This window comes from Maylandia zebra, linkage group LG15 (genome assembly GCF_041146795.1).
Source record: "Maylandia zebra isolate NMK-2024a linkage group LG15, Mzebra_GT3a, whole genome shotgun sequence".
NCBI classification, from domain to species: domain Eukaryota; kingdom Metazoa; phylum Chordata; class Actinopteri; order Cichliformes; family Cichlidae; genus Maylandia; species Maylandia zebra.
In genome coordinates, this window is record NC_135181.1 from 15,928,341 (window position 1) to 15,950,513 (window position 22,173).

Genomic DNA, 22,173 nt, shown 5'->3' on the forward strand with positions numbered 1-22,173 from the left:
ATTAAGCTTAAAACTTTCCATGTTGATAAATGTAACTCTATACACCACACCCTGTCCAAGTATTGTTGCTGACTATGTCCTTCCCTTTACGACCACAGTGTACCCATCTTCTCATGGCTGCTTCCAGCAGGACAGCATGCTGTCTCACTGCGCTCAAATGGCCTTCACACGCACCACATCTCAATCCAACAGTGCACCTTCGGGGTGTTTTGGACCCGTAGATTCACATCATGAATGTGCAGCTGACAAATTTGCAGCAACCGCATAAGGCTTTCATGCCAGTATGAACATGTCTGAAGAATGTTTCTAGCACTGTGTTGAATCTGTGACATGAATGATTAAGACAGTTACGAAAGCAATAAAAGAGTCCAGCAACTGGATCTAATATTGCCTGTGAGCTCAATAAAATAAAATATAGCAGGAAAACAACGCCAGATCAGTTTCTCCTCGTCGTTAACAAACAATCAAGCGTTACCCCACACTGCTGACGTCACTACGGGAAGTCACGCCCATTAGACTTCCCCTTACTTTACATTTCCGCAAAGTTTTGGAGTTGTGGCAGGCTTCCCTTAATCGGGTTTATTACAGTTTTGTTTATAGACATTTATAAGCTAAAAGAAAAGATGAGTGAAATTAAGCCCAATGATAAAGGGTCGAGTGAAGAGAGCGCCGAGGAACAAGACTGGGCAGCGGCTAAGGCTGCTTTCGACAACCTCAAATCTAACAAACCCAGACCTGTGAGTGTTTTAATGCTATTTTCCTTTTCGTTAGCATGTTTGCTGTGTTATATACTTTCACGAAGAGTTGTTTGGGTAACAAACCCCTGAACATGTCTTGCATTTCTTTTTTCTCATTGTTCATGCACCCCCAGCCCAAACCCAAGAATGCAGTCACCATCGCCGTCTCCTCTCGCACTCTCTTCAACATGAAGGCCGAGAGGAAGATCTTTGAGGAAGAGGGCTTAGAGAAGTATGTCGCTTTCCAGCAGGAACATGAAAACGAGCCCCTAAAACCAGGACCTGCTTTTCCCTTCGTCAAGGTAGGCCTGGGCCCCTGTACTGTCAAACCTGCTGTGCAGGGCGTGTCCCCTCAGAAGTGTTCATTCACTATTACAACTGTCTGTGATCACATAGTTAAAGCCAGGGAATACTTATTGATAAACAGTAATAGCTAACAAGGGGCTGCATGTCTATCCCTACACCTAAGAGGAGGTGGTGTAAATGCAAGTGTTTGGCTGTTGTCACTGCTAGAGCAAACATGGCTAAAATAAGAGAAATACCTAACACCGCACCAATTGCTTAATATTTAACTTCTTCATTGCTTTAAAACCGGTTTTACTACTTGTTACAATGACATGGTACAAGCTAGGAAATCAAATCATTTTCAACAAAGAAGACTGAGAAGTTATTCCTGTAAAGCCTGATAGGTGCTGAGAGCTGATGTTTGCACATGTTTATCAGGTTCATTGTCTCACAGAGAGTTATTTTAAAACACTTCTGGTTTTCTCGTTTGACAGTCACTGTCCCTGTGGTTCATAATGAGTGCTTCAACTTTGCTGGCACAGCTGGTACCATAGCCACTCCTGCCATTCATAACAGCCAAACTGTCCAAACACAGAGCATTACAACATTAATGAATTTGGTACTAAATGCAAGGTTAATGTATTAGGTTGAAGTCATTTTACATAATAAATTATCAGCACAGTGTGTTTTTGTGCAATAATATACAAAGGGCCCTATCATCATTAATACATATATACTTTCTATTCCAACAGTTGACTGTCGGATAATAACACATGGATGAAAATATACTGGTAGTGCCCACAGCATGGAATAATAAATGTGACTTTTTTAATAGTAATTTCTCATATGCATGCAGCCCCGAAAGTCTACTCTACCTAGAGGGTATTTTAGATGTAGGTGTCAGATGGGTTCAAGGTGGGGGTGGGACTACATTAGAGATCTGCTGGTGATGGATAAGTTGACAGAAGAGGTCAGCCAGGAGTCTCCATGGACTATGATGTTTGCAGACATTGTGATGTAGTGGGAGTAGGGAGCAGGTCAAGGAGAGTCTGGAGAGGCGGAGTTATGCACTGGAGAGAAGAGGAATGAAAGTATGTAGAAGCAAGACAGAATACCTGTGTGTGAATAAGTGTAAGAGTGAAGCTGTAAGGAGGAGAGTTAGTGAAGGTAGATGTGTCTGAACCATCCAAATCAACAGACAGTTCACAAGAGAGGTGCAGGAGAGTGCAGGCAGGGTGGAGTGAGTGGAGACGAGTGTCAGGGGTGATTTGAGACAGAAGGATCGCAGCAAGAATGAAAGGGAGGGTTTACAAGATGGTAGTAATACCTGCTATGATTTGGAGATGATGGCACTAATAAAATGGTAGGAGGAGGACCTCAGAGAAGGTTCCTGGATGCAGTGTGAAAGAGCTGGCGTGAAAGAGGAGGTGGCTAGGGATAGGGTGAGACGAAGGTGAATGATCCACTGTGCCAACGCCTAAAGGGAGCAGCTGAAGGATGATGCATTGCTTTAAAAGTATGATTTAACCAAAAGAATAGTGGTTACTTCTGTTGAGCACTCATGCAATATCCTTGCTTTGGGTGTATAACATGGTTTGTTTTCTTGTGCCTTCTTAAGGCGCTGATGAACGTCAACACTCAACTGAGGGAGCTCTATCCAGACAACGAGGAGCTGTTTGATATCGTCTTAATGACCAACAACCATGCCCAAGTGGGAGTGCGCCTCATTAACAGCATTAATCACTATGGTATGCTGCGTCGAGGTCTGAGCGTGGAGTGTGATGTTGGATCAAGTCTAGCAATTGCGCGTCTAAAATGAGGAAGTCTTTCTTTTTCTGCACATCTTACTTGTTTTTTCTCCTTGCTTCAGATTTGACCATAGAGAGATTCTGCATGACAGGAGGGAAGAGTCCTATTGGTTACCTGAAGGCCTACCTGACAAATCTTTACCTCTCCAAAAGTGCAGACAAAGTCATACAGGCCATAGATGAAGGTAAGTGATGTTGGTCTAATATTTTAATCAGTACTTTGCAGAGTCTTGGACTTCCTTCACCACCTTCTAGATGTTTAAGTACTTCTTATATTTACAAGCCTCAATGTTGACTTTGTGACTCATTCACGCTTCAGAGGGAAATCTCGACTTCATACTAAACTGCAAGAAATAGCTGGTTGAAGGCAGCATGAGATTTACAGCCCGCCCACCATTCAAATGAACACAGAATAAGCTTGTGTGTTAACCATGATATTTATTTAAAACAAGGTGAATTAAGGGCTCTTGATAGGCTCAATTTATTGTGTACATACTATATACTGTTTAGAGGTTTTAATCCTTGCTTCGCTTACCTTTCATCAGGAATTGCTGCTGCCACAATGTTCACGCCGGACACAGAGCAGGAGCTAAGCAACACTCAGTTGAGAGTGGCGTTTGATGGTGACGCTGTTCTCTTCTCCGATGAGTCAGAGATCATCGTGAAGCAGCATGGCCTGGACACTTTCTTTGAGCACGAGAAACATTTTGAGAACAAACCTCTCGCTCAGGTAACATATGGTTGTTTCCATCTTCTCCCACATCGCTGATGATTTTTTTCTTCCTTTTTATTTTGTTCTTCAGGAAACAAGAAGTGAGCATTTTCAAAAAGTTTAAGGACACACATAGAGTGCATAGTTATAGCTTACATAAAATAGAAGATGGGCTTTGCCCATGCCCCTCCAAACCTGTCTCAGGCATGCCTTTACCCACACCTCACCATGTGGGATCATTTCAGCCCAGGCGACACCTGAAGACTTTGCACTGCCACTGCAAAGACAATAGTGGTGTAACAACATACACAGAAATTTACATTAACTGCTTACATTTAGAATCTAGATTCTAGATTTTTGTTCTGTGAGGTTCTATCTAGAGTCTAGATCGAACCTCACAGAACAAAAATCCCTCCACAAATACTGACCTAGTTGGTGCAGGATGTGGCAACATAATCAAAATACAACAAGTTAGAATATGGCTACGTCCCCTATTGCAGATATATATATTCTGTCCATCTGTGCAGACTGACTCAGATCCATTGCAACATGTTGGAGACAGGTTGCAACCTGTGCAATTACCTTGCAATCAAAAGTGGTCACCCAGAGGCTGAGAGTGTTCCATGCTACTTGTAATTGAACGCCATATCCCCCCAAAAAAGCAATGCTATCACCGGGGCAACTGCTGATGATCCTTATGTTATTAGGATGTTGTCCTGTATTTACTGTTGCATGACTGAGCCACTAGTCAAATACTATAAGTGTAGCCATTCACACTTTTTAACAAGTGTTTTGCTCTTTGTTTTTGTAGATAGTTTCACTGTGCAGTCATGGTGAACTGTTGTTTCAGAAGCTGACTCGGTATCAGTAGACAGTACTGGCTGTCACCGCATACTAATGCACCCCACTAGATTCCTCATTAATTACAGTGCAAGCTGCTGATATGAGCATATTACGCTCTGAGAATTATCTGTGGGGTTTACGCACCCCCTTGTGAGTTTGTAAATATGTTTCACATCATCTGAAGCATTTATTTTCCTTGTGTGTGCTTGTGGTTGTGTATATACTATCTGTATTATCCGTCCAGATTACAAGTAGTAGCAGTTTTTCAGTAACTGTGATCTTCTCCACCCAGTGCAACCATCCATCGAATGGAAAGATGATTTAAAAGAGAGGCTCTATGTAAATAAAAGCAAACACATTGCAGTGGATTTCTTCAAATCTAACCTATCACACACAGCTTTTTATCTTCACAGTCCTCATTTTAAATTCAATTTACTTTTATTCTTTGACTCTTTCAGGGACCATTAAAGTGTTTCCTGGAGGCCCTGGGAAAGCTCCAGAGAAAATTCTATGCCAAGAACGAGCGTTTGAACTGCCCCATCCGAACCTTCCTGGTCACGGCCCGCAGCGCTGCCAGCTCTGGAGCTCGTGTCTTGAAGACCCTCCGCAGCTGGGGCCTGGAGATCGACGAGGCTCTCTTCCTGGCGGGGGCTCCGAAAGGGCCCCTGCTTCAGAAGATCAGGCCGCACATCTTCTTTGACGACCAGATGTTCCATATTGAAGGGGCCACGGAACTGGGAACCATATCCGCACACGTCCCCTATGGAATCGGACAAAAGTACCACAAGGGAAAACTCATCGAGCAGCCTGAAAAAAAGGAATAACCTAAGAAAGGTTAAAAAAATAATATTACACTCGCACTACTTTTGCTCCAGATTAAATATTTATATTCATAAAAAAATGTCCATTAAAGGAATCCAAATTTTTAAAGGATTTTGCTCATGAATTGGCAATAAGCATTTTCCTCATGAGAGGGAATAACTGCTGAACAGGAGAATGTATTTTCACACCAGAGTTACACTAGGTGCTTTACTTTCACTTACTGCTGTCGAGGAAAAGCAACCTTTTGGTTGGTTTTAACGTTTGTGCTTACCACTTGAAAGATCTGCAGAATAAGTTTTCTGCTGTTTTTTTTTATTATGTTCATAAAAAAGGTTTATCCCTTTTATCTGTGAGGTTTTTGGCAAATACATATATAAATATATACATATAAAAGTACTGGTACAGATCACCAATTCCATTATTTTCGGTGTTTGGCAAAATCCTCACCCATTTCATATTTTGAAAGGGATTTTAGGAGGTAGAATAACTTCAGCTTACAAGGAGCGCTGATGCTGTTTCTGTGTGTTACTGTACTCATTTATTTTTGAAGTGCCACAAAACTTGATCTTGTTCTGTAGGCTGTTTACGCTGAGTCTGTGTGTCAGCCAACAAGCTGTAACCAGACTTTCTAGGATGGACTGACTACATCTACGTATGCCTTTGTATATGTTTGCAGATATTTCTGAAATTTATATTGCATAAATATGTACCTTAATGGTCTGCATAACTAAATGTCAGGAAGAAGTTGCACAGATACACTCGCATGTTTTTATATGCTGGTATATTTAATCTTTTTCATTTTTGTACTCACATTGTGGTAACACAATGATAGCTTGTCTACACCATTTGACTTTTCTACCAGCGAGTAGTTAGATAAATAAAGGAATGCGATGAAACCCCAGTTGTTGTGTTTTGACAGTGTTGGGTAGTACCTAACTGCACGTACTGTAATTATTTGGAGGCACTTTATCCTGCTTTTTTCTTCATTTGACATAAAAATATACTAAAGATTCTCTCAGATTGTTGTGTTTAGGCAGAGTTTGCCTAGTGAGAGCAACATCTTTTTATAAAAGAGCTACAGAGCTGCTTTTTTCTTTTCTTTCCTTATGTCAGGATGCTTCTGATTTATCTCAAGGCCTTTTGAGAAGGCCTGACTGACTCACACACAAACAGATTAATGGCACTTAGTGTAATACTGCAGTTTATACTAATATTTCATATTTTTGGCACACAGGTTATTTGCTTTAAAAAATGACACATTATGTATATAATACCTCGGTATTTATAGTTTAATAGGATTTTGGTTGCAGAGCTTTTACATTTAAAGGTATTTTTGTCCACCGCTAGGTGGTGCTATTTACCTGTAAGTGCTCCTCTTTACATTCAGGGCCTCTGGGATAGTCTTTCTTTTTTTTTTTTCTTTTTTGTTTAATTGAAAGAAATTTTCATATACAAAACAAGTCAAGGAAACATTTCAAAAGGTGTGTGTGCGTGTGCACTTTAGTTTTTAACAATATATAGTATTTAAAGGAACACACTCCACTTTTTTTGGAAATAGGCTCATTCTCCATCTCCCTCAGAGTTAACAATGCAGCGTCTTCTTTCTAAATCTGTAGGTTAATAGGACTTTGGAGCGGGATCTTAAGGGATGGGGCGTGGCCAGGATTTTTGCTCGAGGCGCCATATCAGCAGGCCAAACAAATGCTTGCTGTGTGTGGACACACAGACGCGCATACACGTTTACACACACAAACCATCATATAGAAGAGAGATTTCTGAATAGGGATTTTGTTTCTGTTTTTTGTTAAAGAGACATGAAAGACCTCAACTTAGGGTTAAGTGTATAAACTTGAACTTGAATCATCTTTATGATGCAACCGAAAGAATCATGAATCTGAAAAGCTACATGATTTTTCTGGATTTTATTTTTGTCGACTTATGAAGTTATATATATTGTTTTGTATATTTTTGAAATTTCTTAAGGAGAAGATTGCTGATTGGTCCTAACCAATTACTGTATAAAAGATGAACGACACGACAGCACTTCCTCCCATTGTGCAAAAATGAAGCCAAAATATCCAGCTTGTGGGAGCTGCCATGTTCCACTTTTGGAGCCAGAGTCTGCTCAGTAGTAACTCGTGGTGGAGCGTCTCTGCCCACACACCCACTGGACGTGACCGTGAACACGCCCCCTTACACTTTTTACATAGCCCGGCTGCTCTGTCTCTCATTCTGCAGGGTATGGGTAAAATTTATCATACAAAACATGCACTCTGTGTAATATGGATTAACGTTACTGCTGAAGATGTGAGGACATCTGATCTCTGAAAAAACAACTGTTAATGAAGCTGGAAAAACACACCCACGTCTTGATCCTTAAAAAAGCATATTAATATATAGTAAAAGCCAATCAGAAATAAGTAGAAGTAAAAGGCTTCAGCCTACTAATATTAGTCAATAAAATACATTCTCTGCGTCAAAAGTGATGAGTTAAGGTGCCCATGGAGGCATTTGGCCCCGGGGTAGACCCAAGTCAGGCTGGAGAGATTATATCTCTTGGCTGGCCTGGAAACGCCTTGGTGTTCATATTCATATTAATATTCTTATTCTTCTATGACAAAAAAGTACAAGTGTTCATTTAAAGAAATAAACAGAGCAGTAAGAGATGTTTTTTTTATTTTATTTTTTTTCTTTATTTTCCTTAGCCGAAGGCCGTGTCGTTTGTTTTCTGACCTGGGAGTTGGATAGTCCTGGCTCAGGGACTTTTTTGGACGCCCTGTGTCACTACTGTTTCTGGCCTCTTGTTGTCTTTTGGTGTGTTTTCAGAGGTTCCACTCAAGGTCATATTGTTCATTTTCTTAACTAGGAGTCGGATAGTGCTTGGCGAACAACTTTTTTGGCTGCTCTGTGTCACTGGTGCTTGTCCTGGCCTCTTGTTGTATTTCAGTGTGATTTCAGAGCTTTTGGTATCGCTCGAGGTCGTAACATCCATTTTCTCAACTTGGTCTTGGATAGACCTTGACAAAGAACTTTTTTGGATGTTCTGTGTCACTGGTGCTTGTCCTGGCCTTTTTTCCTTGGTGGAGAGCAGCTGTCGTCACTTCTGCAATTCTGTGCAACATAATTCAGGCCGCGCTTCCTCTTGAGTGGAAGCTGGAAATGTGTTTCCACAGAATTTGGCTCTGGGTTTTGGTGGTCCATTGTAGTAAAACCAGCGTAAGCTTGTTGGCTTTTGTATAGTAAGCATGTTCTTATTAGTAAATACTTTAAAGTATTTACGATAAGATTTAACAATAGTGTGGGTACTGCTTTACAAACCTTATTATAATTATTAAATGAAACGTCTATTTTACACTTATCATTAAATTATTCATAAGATAGCAAGTTTCCGTTTTTATCAAGCAGATCAACAACAAAACATACACCGCTATCATACCAGTCTGATTTAGATAAGGACTTCTTATTGATGACTATAACCCTATTATTCTTTTACCATTTTTTTTCTATTTTTCTATTTTACCATCTTGGTAAATCATTTTTAAGGCAAGCTATGGCATTTTCTTCCCAGACTTGATCCTTGATCCATGATTATTACGACAGCACTTGAATGCACATCTTCAGTTACCTGTTTGACTTACAGCCTTAAAATTTTTCATAAGGAGTCACTTTCTTGCAAAAATAAATATGTTAAGGGCCGCTACAGAATATTTCTGCCTTCCATGTTCAATCGTCTTAGATGTGCATGACGGAGGGAACCACTAGGGGGCGCTCCAGCTTAACTAGATTAGGTTAGCCGTTACATTTCCTGCATATAGACTCAGCTGTATAGAGAAAAAATATAGTAACACACGCATAGTTTAGAGAAGCCCATTAAAAGCCTTAAAATCATCCTACCAATGCCATCATAAGAATGCTGAACCGTACAAACCTACAATAAGTCCTCCTTTTAGAATACCAAGTTCCCTTTCAGCACATTTCCAGGTATCAAAATATCACTGCCAAGCACAGAAAGAACAGCGAAATGCAAATCACCGTGTTCGCACTGAACATTAAATCTAATTAGAAGTTAATGAACTATATCCTGCAGCTTCAGATATATTAGAATATCTGAGGTTTACCATTCTTGGACTGAGATTGCAGAGATAATATGTGGTATATGAAATAAGAACACATTTTATACACACTGACAGTGAACCCTCTCGCTGCCGAAAAGCCAGTCAGGCCATTAAAAAAAGGTCGTCTGTGGTGGGAAGGTGTAATTAATTCTGAAATTGGTTGCAGCGAAAAATGACGACACGGAAAAGGAAAGATGATTTTCAAGGTTTAAGTCCGCTAGATGATGTGAGTTGATGATGATGATGATGATGAATGAAGACAGAAGAGCGGACATAAATTTAATCTATACCGTGTATGGACTGATATAACTAGATTTGGAGGTACATGCAAACATATATGATATATACGTTGTAGCTGATTCCACACGATTTTTCTTCTTTTTCTTCTTCTCAAAACCTAGTTCTTATATCAAAATTTGGTGCTTTTATCAAAACCTGGTTCTTATATCACCCAGAATGGCAACAGGTGGCTCGAAGATTATGGTGCGTAATGCAAATATCACTTAATGCAATCTCAGGTTGTTTGTCAGAAGTAGATTTAAGAAAATGGTTACAGATGTCTGAACATGATTCTTTGTAACTCTAAACTTCAACCTCAACTCGTGCATCATTTGAGGCCTTCATCACCCAAATGAGTCTTTACACAGCTTTTTCCACCTGTGCACTCTTACTCACTGAGACCTTGAAACCAGTAAAGATGTTAAAATAAATGAATAAAGATAACATTGAAAAACAGAAAACGATTTACATTTATGGAACAAAATGTAAGTAGCATGTCATGTTGTATTAAGCCAAGGCTAAGGTGGAGTAAAGGATTTTTAGAGTTACTATAACAGGAAAAGTGAAAAATGTGGCTATGAAAGATAGTGAAGATTAAATATAAAGTGACTTATATGAGTAAAATAAATTTCACTAAGTACACTTAGCAGATTTTTACAGATTTTTTGTGTCCCTCTTTCTGTTTTTGTAGAGCTTGAATTACTGCCAGCATCGCTGCCAATGTGAGGTTTTTTTGGGGGGGGATGCTCACTCGGCAGAAGATATTTTTTTAATTTGATCATATAGTTGAGTTATTCATCTTGTCAGGGGAGTAGCTTTGCAACGAAGCAAAGTTTTGTCAGGCAGAAGAAGTGTGTGCATCCCTGAGAGCTGGGACCAACTGGCTGTTGCCATGGATACTTGGTGCTGACACCACAAGAACTGTGTAGGTTTGTTGAAGATATAATTAATAACAAAGGATTAGAGGCAAAGGTAGCATGGGGCTCAGTATGAGAAACCTCATCACACAGTTTCTATAATTGGCACTCTTTCCGTGTGTGTGTGTGTGTCTGTCCGTGTAATTGTGTGGACACCGCAACAAAAGTTCTTGAAAAAAACAAAAACAGTAGCACCTTCATTCTCTGCTGTCGCATTTATCTTCTTGACAAGCAATTTGCTCTAAATATGTTCCCTTGGTTTGAGTTTCAGAATGTTTTTTGGAAAGTAATTTATTTGTACCTGCATTACCGTGATTGGCCCATTGATGCATATCCTGGAGATCTTGGGAACATTTATTAGACATAATTAGATAATTGATATGTTTTTATGATACCGTGGCTTTCACGTCGCTGTGCAGAATCTTAAATATGGAACATGTTTACAAGGAGTAATGTACAGACTTAATGAAGGCAAAAGGCTTTATAACAATATGAATCAATGGATACTGGATGTGCAAAGAAAGAAAGAAAGAATTTGTTAATCTGTAATTTTTCTGTTGTGTTGGCTGCAGCGTTTTTAATTGCATTTTTGTGAAACTACAGTCATCCTAATATCCTAATCATGTCTTTTCTTTTTAGATAGGCTTATTTAATATAAAAGATTTACAGACCACAGGAGTGTGTCTAAAGTTACGGCTTGGAGTGGCCATGATTTTCCCTATCATATATACCACTGGACTAGTGCTTCTTGAGATTCAACACATTTCATACTTTAGTTTTAATAAAACAGGTGCAGGTTGCACAGCACGTTCAAAAACTATGAGAAATCACTTGGTTAACTGACTGTCATAAGTTCAACCAATGGTTTTGCTAATGCAACACTTTCATTTTTCAGTGAAATTTCAAAGTCTTCAGTTGTCTCCAGCATTTCAGTAAAAGTCTCCATGAAACCACTGGCTTACCCATCCTAGCTACTTTTCCATTTTCCATTTTTGAGCACTTTACTTAATTTATTTGTTATGTTTAGCTTATACGTAAAACCGTTTGACCCTTTTTTCTTGCAGTTTCAGTAGTTAATATATTAGCCAACAGTCCACAATTTCACAAATTTATTAATTATATAATTAATTATATATAACCCTATTATATAACTATTTCAGTGATTTACCTATGCTGTTATCTTGCAGTTTTAGAAAGCAGTTTAACTCCTAGCCATATTTTATAGCTTCTGTAGCTTCTTAAAGTGTTTACCCCAATGATTGTATGCAGTGTATGATTTATCAAGTTTAGTTATCAATTCCGTTTGTTTATTTATACTATTAGCTAATAGTTTTGTTTTTTGTTTTTTTTTACTATTAGCTAAACCTTAGCTGGTGATTTTAGCCATATATTATATATTCCCTTTTTGACCTTTCCTATTACTGTTTTTTGAGGCTTTTGGTCTTTCCTGTGACTTATTTCTACAATCTTCAACCGAATAAGCAGATGAATAAACAGAAATGACAGCAGTGAGTTGTCCCTACTATTTTAATTGAAGAAAAAAGTCAAATTAATAGTCTAAACAAGAGAGACTTATATAGCAAGCACTGAAGTGACTTGTTGTAAAACACTGTGTGATATAATTTCCTTGTGCAGTAATGAGCTACAAATATATTATGTCCAAACAAATCCTGTATATTTTGGTACTAGAGTGAGGACACTTTCAAACTGCAGGAATCAATTTTTTTAACAGCCATTACAAGAAAGCTAAAAAAAAATCCCCTTGGTGTTTAAAGATGCTATGCATAGATAAGCCATTTAAAAGAAAAGCAGATATGGTCGTAGGATGTGCTACACATAAGAGTTTGGATAATTTTAGAGCTTCTTCTAACCAGAAATATGGCAAAGGCAGGAAATCCCACACCATATCAATAAAAATGTCAGAGGCCTTTAAAGAGCAAAGGGTGCACATAGGGGGTCAGTAAACTTGCACATCAGGTGCATCATAGGAGGTGTTAAGTAGGTTCTTTTCAGTGATATAAGCATTCAGAAAGTGTAAAAGAAATCTGCAACAAAAGTAGCTATTAGCAGATATATTATTTTACTGATTTTTTTCAGTGATTCTTTCAACCATTTGGCTAGCAAAAGTTGCAAAAACGGTGAGAAATGTGATCACAGTAATTCCTTAATATTCTGTGAATCTGCAAAATGGTAAAATTGTTAAAAGGAAAAAGCAGCTTATCTTCACATTTGAGAAATGCAATTATGGAATGTTTGACATTTTTACATGAAAAATGACTCAACAATTGTGCGCACTCCTTTCGGCTTTACTCACGCTCATTGTTAGGTAACTACTGGCAAAGCAGAGCCTTTTTGTTTTCATTTACTTTTCAAAGCTGTCATATCATTGTAACAGGCCGAAACATATAGTGTTATCTGCTAAAATGTACTTAGACAAAAGTATTGTGCCATGAAACTAAAGTAGTTAAAAATGGTACTCAAGTGGAGTACTGTGAATGTACTTTCACCACTTTTTCTGTAAATACAATTATAGTGTGAGTTTGTGGTGATGAAGTTTGGATTTCTGCAGGTGGCGCTCACTTCTTCGTCTGTTCACCCGTGAAGATGGTCAGCACTTGCGATAACAGCTCAGTGAATCTGCTGCACGATGCCATGCTCACCATTTGCTGTGTGACTGAGTTTGTGGAACACATTAAGTTTTGTGGCATTATTTGTTGAAAGAGGACTATTGTTAATCTACAGTATTCACATGAGGAATGTAGCTTTGCTGAACAAACTTTGATCAGGTGCAGAACTTTTGGTAGGTACCTTTTAAAGATTGCTGTTGTCTATGCTAACACACTGCCTGTTTGAAACAGATGCTCATCACCCTTGTGATATGCATTATGTGTTTCTGTAATTGCTGCCTGACTAGTGTTATTGCAGACCTAACTGTGTGTTCTGCAGGGATCCCAGGAAACCTATTTCTACACCTCCAGAATGAGCTGGCTCTTATTCAATTTAGCCTATTCTCATTTGATTGCACAGTGTGGTTCTCTAAAAGCGACCCCACAGGTCCGGAGGCATTGACAAGTGTCTCTGCATGAGATGGATAACTGAAGCCACATCGGCACACTGTTTCCTCCTTTTGGCCTTTCATGAGTGCACCTGTTAGATATTATCGACAGGCTCACCTAAGATACAAAACACAGTTAGGAAGCTCTAGGCCTGAGCATCTAATACACATATCTAATGATGGGAAGAGTTTAAACGGTTCTCTGAAAATGATTTGAATGATTTGAAATCAATCACTCATCACTTTTGCTCTGAAAATCCAAGGGGGAAAGAGAGGGAGTGAGCTTGGTGATAGCATGTTGCTGGTCCTTTTCTCAGGAGCTATTAATTCATTGGCACATTATATCATTTTGTAGGGTAAAAACATTAAATAGTGCAGAGTGGAAATAAAAGATTTGTTTTTCTTCTAGTATTTTAGATTTATCTGGCCCGAGTGAATGGCCCGCTCTTCGTCACTGACATCTTTGATGCATGTACCCTGCATTTCTTTTTCATGTAATTGAGTTACGAGTTAAACTGGCTTTTGTCATCTTGAGAAGCATCACACTCGCTTCTTGTCCAACCAGTGTTTAGCGTGAGGTTGCGTGGGCAGAAGGGAGAGCAGTATTAGATCAGCCATAGTAACAGATGAACGCCGTACAGTCATAGTACTTCATGGTCAGTGCTGATCAGCTGTGGCATTTAGACTGCTCTCCGGGCTTAGTAGAGGACACAGAGTGTGGTCCCGGCAGGGGCTCAACCCAGCCAGGCAGCAACACAACTAGCCGGCAAGGGAAAGCAGAGTGCAACTAGTGAGGAAGAAAGCATCACCAATTATCTCCACCTCTGCGCTTGTAGCAGGAATCCATTTCAGCACCATTACCTCTGGGCAGCCATGGGCTGACAGTCTCTCCCATCAGGGCGATAGTTCTAAATTGGCTCCCACCCCTCTCCTCCTCCAGAGATTGAAAAGAGATTATTAAAGACATTTATCATAGAAGAAGCCTGAGCCTGTCTGGAAAGTCTGAAAATGGTGAGAAATGGCAGCACAATGGAGAAGGCCTGAAGAAAGAGGGGAAAAGAGGGATGGAGCAGGAAGAAAATGATTAGGAGGTATGTCTTTGCTGGAGGCTTGGTGCTCCTAGGAGACAGGGTGGTCCCATGGGTAAATCCAATGGGATGCAGCAGTAGACGGGGTGTGGGGCCCAAGTCTGAGGGAAAACATGTGAACAGCAGGCCACCCAGTCATGGCTAAAACCCTACATATCGGATGCAGCACTAATGACACCCCTTGAGACCGTAACAGTCTGGCTACAGCACAACAAGATGCTCCATAACAATCTGGCTACAGCACAGTGTATTATTTCTGTCTGACCCAAGTTGAAATCTTGGAGAAAGACTTTGCAAGCTGGACAAGCTGAAGGTCTGCTGTTGTTGTAAGCGCAGACATTAATTTACACCATAATGCCTTTGACTATTCCAGCCAAGAAGACAACCGCATGTTAAAAATGCCGTGTCCTGCCCTGGGTCCTAGCTTTGAACATGTATTGTAAGACTAATTTTCAGAACAACTTTGTACACTTTAATGCAGTGTTTTATATCTGTCAAACACTCACTTGCCAGTCTTTACACTCCACCCATGCACAGACTAATAGAGGTGTTATTGATGTAGTTATATAACCACCTGAATATTGATGAACATTACAGCTACAGTATACCCATAAGAATACATGCTCCAATATTGGAAAGCTGTCCTCATGACATAGATTGCATGCATATCAGAAAATGATTAACCTGAGAGTTAGAAGACAATGAAGTGCAACAACAAAATGTGAAGAAGTTTAAAGAGGAATTCTGACAGCAGCAGTGTGACAGCACACGAATGTGCATATTTTACTGTATATACATGTGCGGACAATTTTAAAATCGCATTTGGTAATAAAAAAAAAAAGAATCTCCTTTTTTGGATTTATTCAGTACAAGTACAGGTGAGGAAGAGGGTGCAGGCAGGGTTGAGATGAGTGTTAGGGGAGATTTGTGACTCAAGATACAAGAAAGAGTGTAAGGGAGGGTTTACAAGAGGGTAGTGAGACCTGCTGTGAGGAATGATTTAGAGATGGGGGCACTAACAAAAAAAAAGGGGTGGAACTTGAGGTGAAAGAGTCGAAGATGCTAAGATTTGGACAGGATGGGAAATGAGCATATCAGGGGGCCTGTTTTATGCTGAGGGTACAGAACAACTCCACTGCACTGAGGGGGTCAATGATCGGGCCCAGGTACCACAGAATATTGGATATAATTTTGATTTGAGTAACTTTTATTTGATGTACTTTGGTTGATCTTCTGTCTCTCTCCATTAAATGAAAATTACCATAAATATTAGACATTGCTTATTTCTTTCGATGCGAGCAAACATAAAAATTCAACAGGGTATCAAATAACTATTTCCCCCACTCCAAATAATCTTTGTAATAGAAAGGACTTTCAGCTGCTCCTTTGTCACATATTTGATTCTGCAGAGTTTTACACCAGAGTACAAACTCTCAAATTTCTGCAGTCTGCTTTTGATGTAGTAGAGTTCTATTTAACATGACTTGAGTTGATATTAAATACAGGCAAATCCAAGTTAATGATTTTCTTAAATAACCAAAAGTTGTTGTCAAAAAGTTCCTAAGATTAAAATCGTTTAAGGGTTTAAAACTGAAATAGTTAAGTATTTAGGGATCGTAGATCAGAATTTCTCAATTAAAACTGACATTAAAAGTATTGACATTTAAATTTCTTTTTTAGAAATAAAACTTTTTTCCCCTCTACAGTTGAGAAAAGACTTGGATACTGTCTATTACTGTGCCTGTAACTACATTTTTATTAATGACTGTGGAAACTGCGTCCATGATATACCCTGCCTTTCTCACTATGACAGCTGGTAAACTGGAGTTTAGGTTAGCTTAGCATAAAGACAGCATCTAGCTCTGTTTACAGTTTAACACTATGAATATCTCAGAGCATTTGGCTTGGCTCAATTGGATAATTAACAGGCTACATCTGGCCACTGAGAAGTAGAGAAGACAAGAAACGCCTGTAAAACAACAAATTAGTATATTTATTAAGCTAAAGCTTGTTACGCTAATAAGGTAAGCTAATTCCTTAGTTTTGGTTTCTGTCTTTGTAGCTACTTCATCCCTTTGTAAGACTTTATACTCCACTCCACTCTGCTAGCAACTTTTATTAACACTTAAAATTTGCATCATTACTATTTTCAGGGACCACAGGCAGGTATGGGTATGGGTATGGTATGGGCTCAAATTGTGGTCATAAATATTTTGTACTTGTAAATCAGGATTTGTATGTGTAAAAAGAATTTGTGTGTGCGTAAAAAAGATTTGTGTGTGGACTTAGCCAAAAAATAAGTGTGAAACTCTGCACTCAAGTACGAATTTTGACCCCATTTTTCTTCCTTTCATGTTGTCATGTACTGGGCTTTACGGCTTTACGCCACTAGGACCTGCTTTGCGGCAGGGGGCTGTCTATATCCAGTTCTATGTCTTGGCTGTCACACACGTTGTTGTGCTGTTATAACCCATGCTGGATACACGTTCAATAAAGCAGCGCTACAAGAAGCTACCGAGTGGTCATTCTACATGGTGTCAGAAGTGGCTCGGACCATCGCCGAATAACGCCATAGGGGAGAAAACAGCAGAATGGCTAAGTTTAATCCCCCGACGGGCTTCCCCTTCGATAAGCCGACGGAATGGCCCGATTGGAAACAGCGTTTCGAGCGCTACCGGATCGCAACGAAACTCCACAAAGACGAAGGACAGGTACAGGTGAGCTGCCTAATCTACGCAATGGGAAATGAAGCAGAGAACATTTACAAGTCACTCACCTTCGCCGCCGATGAGAGTCATGACGACTTCGCCGTCGTAATGAGGAAGTTCGACGAGTATTTTTTCCCGCAGCGGAACACTATACATGAAAGAGCATGTTTTCACCAGCGAGTCCAGCGGCCAGGCGAAACGGCGGAGAGTTTTATCCGAGCCCTGTATGACCTCTCAGAGCACTGTGAGTTTGGTGCATGTAAAGAGGAAAATATCCGCGATCGTATTGTGGTCGGGATACGAGACAAGGACCTCTCCCGCAGGCTACAGCTGATGAAGGACCTCACATTGGCACAAACGACCCAGATCGTCAGACAGTCAGAGGAGGTCGCAGGGCAGGTCAGCTTGCAGGGAGATGCGGGAGGCTCAGTACAGGAGGTACAGGATAAACGGAAAAGCATGGACTGGAAATCACAACAACAGCGAGGTAGGATACCCGCGAAAACAAAATGGGCGGGGCGTGACAAAAAATGTGGTAAATGTGGGAAGACACAGCATGCCAGGGATGAAAGGTGCCCGGCAGCAAAATCTGTTTGCCATGGATGCCAAAAATTTGGACACTGGGCCAGGGTGTGCCGTAACACCAGATCAGTGAATGAGGTTACAGAGACACAGAAAAGAGAGCAGGCCTCATATTTTCTAGGCTCAGTGTGTAATGCAAACGGAAATAATGAAGCATGGACTGTGCAGCTACTGCTAGACTCTGCCCCAATAGAATTTAAGATTGACACAGGAGCAGATGTCACTATCATAAATGAGGACACGTTGCACACTCTTGCTCATAAGAGAACGCTAGAGCCTTCAGATCGCCCTCTAGATAGCCCCGGAGGAGAGCTGTTATGTCTCGGCTACTTAAAAGCCACAATAAGTTATAAAGGCAAAGACTACCTGTCCAAGGTGTATGTGGTTCGTGGACACAGAGTCAGCAACCTTCTCAGCCGCTCCTTGTCAGTGCAGATGAACCTGGTGAGAAGAATTGATGAAGCAACGATCACACCCACCAGGAACCAACCACTTTACGGTGAACACGGAACACTAAAAACTGAGCCAGTCAAAATTCAGTTAAGGGACGATGCTGTGCCATACGCGGTGCATACGGCACGCCGTGTGCCTTTCCCCATGCTGCAGAAAGTGAAGGAGGAACTACAAAGAATGGAGAACCATGGTGTCATTGAGAGGGTGACCCAACCTACCGAATGGTGTGCCCCAATGGTGCCTGTCTTGAAGAAGACCACAGCAAAGGCCAGGATCTGCGTTGATCTGACAAAACTGAATAAGTCTGTCAAAAGAGAGCGCTATATCTTGCCTACCCCTGAGGAAACGATGTCCAGGTTGAGTGGGGCAACGGTCTTCTCCTCGCTGGATGCAGCCAGTGGATTTTGGCAGATCCCATTGCATCACGAGAGTTGCAAACTAACGACATTCATCACGCCATTTGGCAGGTATTGCTTTAAGAGGCTGCCCTTTGGGATAACGAGTGCACCAGAGATCTTTCAGCGAAAGATGTTGGAGACCTTAGAGGGGCTCGAAGGTGTGGAGGTCTTTATGGATGACATCCTGGTCTATGGAGCCACCATGGAACAACACGACACCCGACTTGAGAAGGTGCTGCAGCGCATTGAGCTAGCAGGATTGAAGCTCAACCGAGAGAAGTGCTCCTTCAGACAGAGCCAGCTTCGCTTCCTAGGGCACCTGATCGACCATTCTGGGGTCAGGCCAGACCCTGAGAAAGTGAGCGCCATTCTTCAGCTGCCGTCACCAGAAAATGTGCAAGAGCTTAAACGGATCCTAGGAATGGTTAATTACCTGGGCAGATATATTCCTGCTCTTGCCACAATATGCCAGCCACTGTACGAGTTGCTTAAAAGCAAAAACAGTTGGACCTGGGATCACCCACAGCAGGCAGCCTTCGAGAACATAAAGAGAGCGCTTACATCAGCACCTGTTCTCGCCTTCTATGATGTCAACAGACTCACAGCCGTATCTGCCGACGCCAGTAGCTACGGGCTTGGGGCTGTGCTGCTTCAGCTTCATGGCACAGAGTGGAAACCTGTTGCCTACTGCTCTAGACGCCTCACGGAGGCTGAAACACGCTACGCACAAATCAAAAAGGAGTGTTTGGCAAGTGTTTGGGCCTGCGAGAAGTTTGATAAGTATCTATGTGGCTTAGATCGCTTCAGGCTTGAGACCGACCATAGACCTTTGGTACCCCTGGTCAATAGCCGGGACCTTGACAATGTTCCATTGAGGTGTCAACGCCTCCTGATGAGGCTCATGAGGTACAAGCCGGAGGCCGTCTATGTCCCTGGCAAAACGCTTGTCATCGCCGACACGTTGTCACGGAGTCCACAGACTCGGGCTGAGGATGACACTAGCACTCACAGTGAAGTGGACTGCTACATAGCCACCGTGTTACAGGGCATTCCAGCGTCCCCAAGCCGAATGGAAAGCATTAAAGCAGCCACTGCAACGGACGTTGAACTACAGACCGTCATTACGTACATTCGCAGGGGTTGGCCTGCACACGGAGCTAGTGTGCCATTGAACATTAAAGCGTACATGAAAGTGAAAAACGAGCTATCAGAGGCTGACGGCCTGGTTATACGAGGCTGCAGAATTGCCATTCCAAAGTCGCAGAGAACAGCCATTCTACACAAACTACATGAAGGGCACCAAGGCCTCACCAAGTGCAGGGATAGGGCTAATTCATCTGTGTGGTGGCCGGGGCTCTCCACTGAGTTAAAGAATGTAGTGCTGCAGTGCCACACATGTCTGGCCCAGAGGCCAACGCAGACAAAGGAGCCGCTCATCTCCACACCTTTGCCAGATCGTCCATGGCAAAGGATAGCCCTGGATCTCTGTGAACACAACCGGAATAATTATCTCGTTGTGTCGGATTACTACTCACGTTTTCTGGAAATACTTCACCTATCATCCACGACCAGCGGCCAAGTTGTTCAGAAACTGAAGTCGACCTTTGCTAGGTTTGGGATCCCTGACGTGGTGGTGAGTGACAATGGCCCTCAGTTTTCCAGCTCTGAGTTCCAGGCCTTCGCGAGAGAGATGGATTTCGCCCACGTAACGTCTAGTCCCCACCACCCACAGGGAAATGGTCACGCGGAGAGGGCAGTACAGACTGCAAAGAAAATCCTCCGGCACGACGACCCACTGATAGCGCTAATGTGCTTTAGGTCTACTCCCTGTGCCACTACAGGCTTCAGCCCAGCGGAACTTCTTATGGGGAGGAGGATCAGGACAACCCTGCCTAACTTGGAGAAGAATCTTCAACCTAAATGGCCAAACAAAAGAGAAGTTAGACGAAGGGATACTGGTCAGAAGGCCGAGCAGGCGTTCTACTTCGACCGCCGCCATGGTGCTAAGCCCCTACCTCCACTTCATCCAGGGGATGCTGTCCTAACTAAGCTGGACCAGGAGAAGGCTTGGGCAACACCGGCCATCATCTCCAAGGAGAGCGTCACTCCGAGGTCCTATCTCGTTGCCACACCCCAAGGTGTGTTGCTGCAACGGAACCGCCGCCATCTCCGCCTCGAACCGTCTCCACGGGCTATGCCACAACCCCTTCCAACACCCACTGTGGACGCTGAGGAGCCGCCACCTCAGTGCGCTGGTGCGTCCACTCCAGAGACCCCACATTTGGCCCCTAGTCTTGCCCCAACGCTCGCACCCACTCACGCTGACGTACCGACTCTGCTACGCACGAGGTGCGGCCGGGTACGCAAGCCAGTCAGCAGGCTGGATCTATAGACATTGGGGTGATGGGACAGAAGGAAGGACTGGGGAGTGGGAATGTTGTATTGTTGCTGTTTTGCACTTATGTTTTCAGCTGCAACCAATACTGCTGTTACCTGGTTGAGTTAATTACCTTAAAGGTTTGCCATGTTTCATGAGTCCTGTTTTGTGGACACTGCCCTTCAGGCTGACAGTACGCCATTTGTGCTCCACCCTAAGAGAACCGCCCAGAGGCTATTATAGTGTCGCATGTTATCATTGTGTCATTGCTGTTCTATTTGGGGTTTGTTATTGGACATAACATGAAAAGGGGGGAGATGTCATGTACTGGGCTTTACGGCTTTACGCCACTAGGACCTGCTTTGCGGCAGGGGGCTGTCTATATCCAGTTCTATGTCTTGGCTGTCACACACGTTGTTGTGCTGTTATAACCCATGCTGGATACACGTTCAATAAAGCAGCGCTACAAGAAGCTACCGAGTGGTCATTCTACACATGTGATTGGTCAATGTCATGTAAATCACAAATTTAACTATCCAATCAGAGAACAGATGGGTTTGGCTGTCGGAGGGGGCTTTTTTGAACTGCAGGTCCTTGAAGGGTAATACAGTTTGAAGCTGGAGGATCTCTATATAACTATCCGATAGAAGCTAGGTCACCTAACTTACAGTACAGTTGTTGAAAGGATAAAGTTGTGGTATATCAGTGGTTAGAAATACCATTATTACTTTAGGATTAGTTTAACACAAAGTCAGGGCTGACCCAGGACCATGGCTGTGAGTCCCAGTACGCAGCATAAAGGTCCTTTCACATCGGACGCAGGATGTGCTGCTAATGCTAACTGCTAACTAAAAGCCAAAGATCCAGAATTTGTCGCGCTGGCAGCTGAGCTCTGTGGGTTTTTGCAGTAGCTCTACCTGTACTAGATGCACCTGCTTCTTGCCGTTTCTATCACTGACTTTATGTCCTCTACAAGAATTTCTGTTTTTGTTGC

The 22,173-nt window shown here is 41.9% G+C and overlaps 1 protein-coding gene across 2 annotated transcripts; it reads left to right on the plus strand.

The window, feature by feature from the left end:
- The first annotated feature begins 504 nt into the window (after nucleotides 1-504).
- On the plus strand, nucleotides 505-6,108 carry nt5c1bb (5'-nucleotidase, cytosolic IB b). 2 transcript variants are annotated; one of them, XM_076873999.1, is made up of 6 exons: nucleotides 505-737; nucleotides 872-1,039; nucleotides 2,641-2,785; nucleotides 2,893-3,015; nucleotides 3,376-3,560; nucleotides 4,844-6,108. In XM_076873999.1, the coding sequence occupies exons 1-6, from the start codon at nucleotides 624-626 to the stop codon at nucleotides 5,207-5,209; spliced, it is 1,101 nt and encodes a 366-aa protein (XP_076730114.1). In that variant the 5' UTR covers nucleotides 505-623; the 3' UTR covers nucleotides 5,210-6,108. The 2 variants fall into 2 exon arrangements, with proteins under 2 accessions (XP_076730114.1, XP_004550530.3); XM_004550473.5 differs by having other exon boundaries at nucleotides 507-737; nucleotides 2,641-2,770.
- Nucleotides 6,109-22,173: the final 16,065 nt, after the last annotated feature.

What these genes read in the sequence shown, in the direction of transcription:
- nt5c1bb (XM_076873999.1), top strand. Translation starts at nt 624, where the DNA reads ATGAGTGAAATTAAGCCCAATGATAAAGGGTCGAGTGAAGAGAGCGCC. An exon ending in CTGCTTTTCCCTTCGTCAAG is followed by an intron (nt 1,040 to 2,640) that starts GTAGGCCTGGGC and finishes TGCCTTCTTAAG; the next exon opens with GCGCTGATGAACGTCAACAC. An exon ending in CTATGGTATGCTGCGTCGAG is followed by an intron (nt 2,786 to 2,892) that starts GTCTGAGCGTGG and finishes TCCTTGCTTCAG; the next exon opens with ATTTGACCATAGAGAGATTC.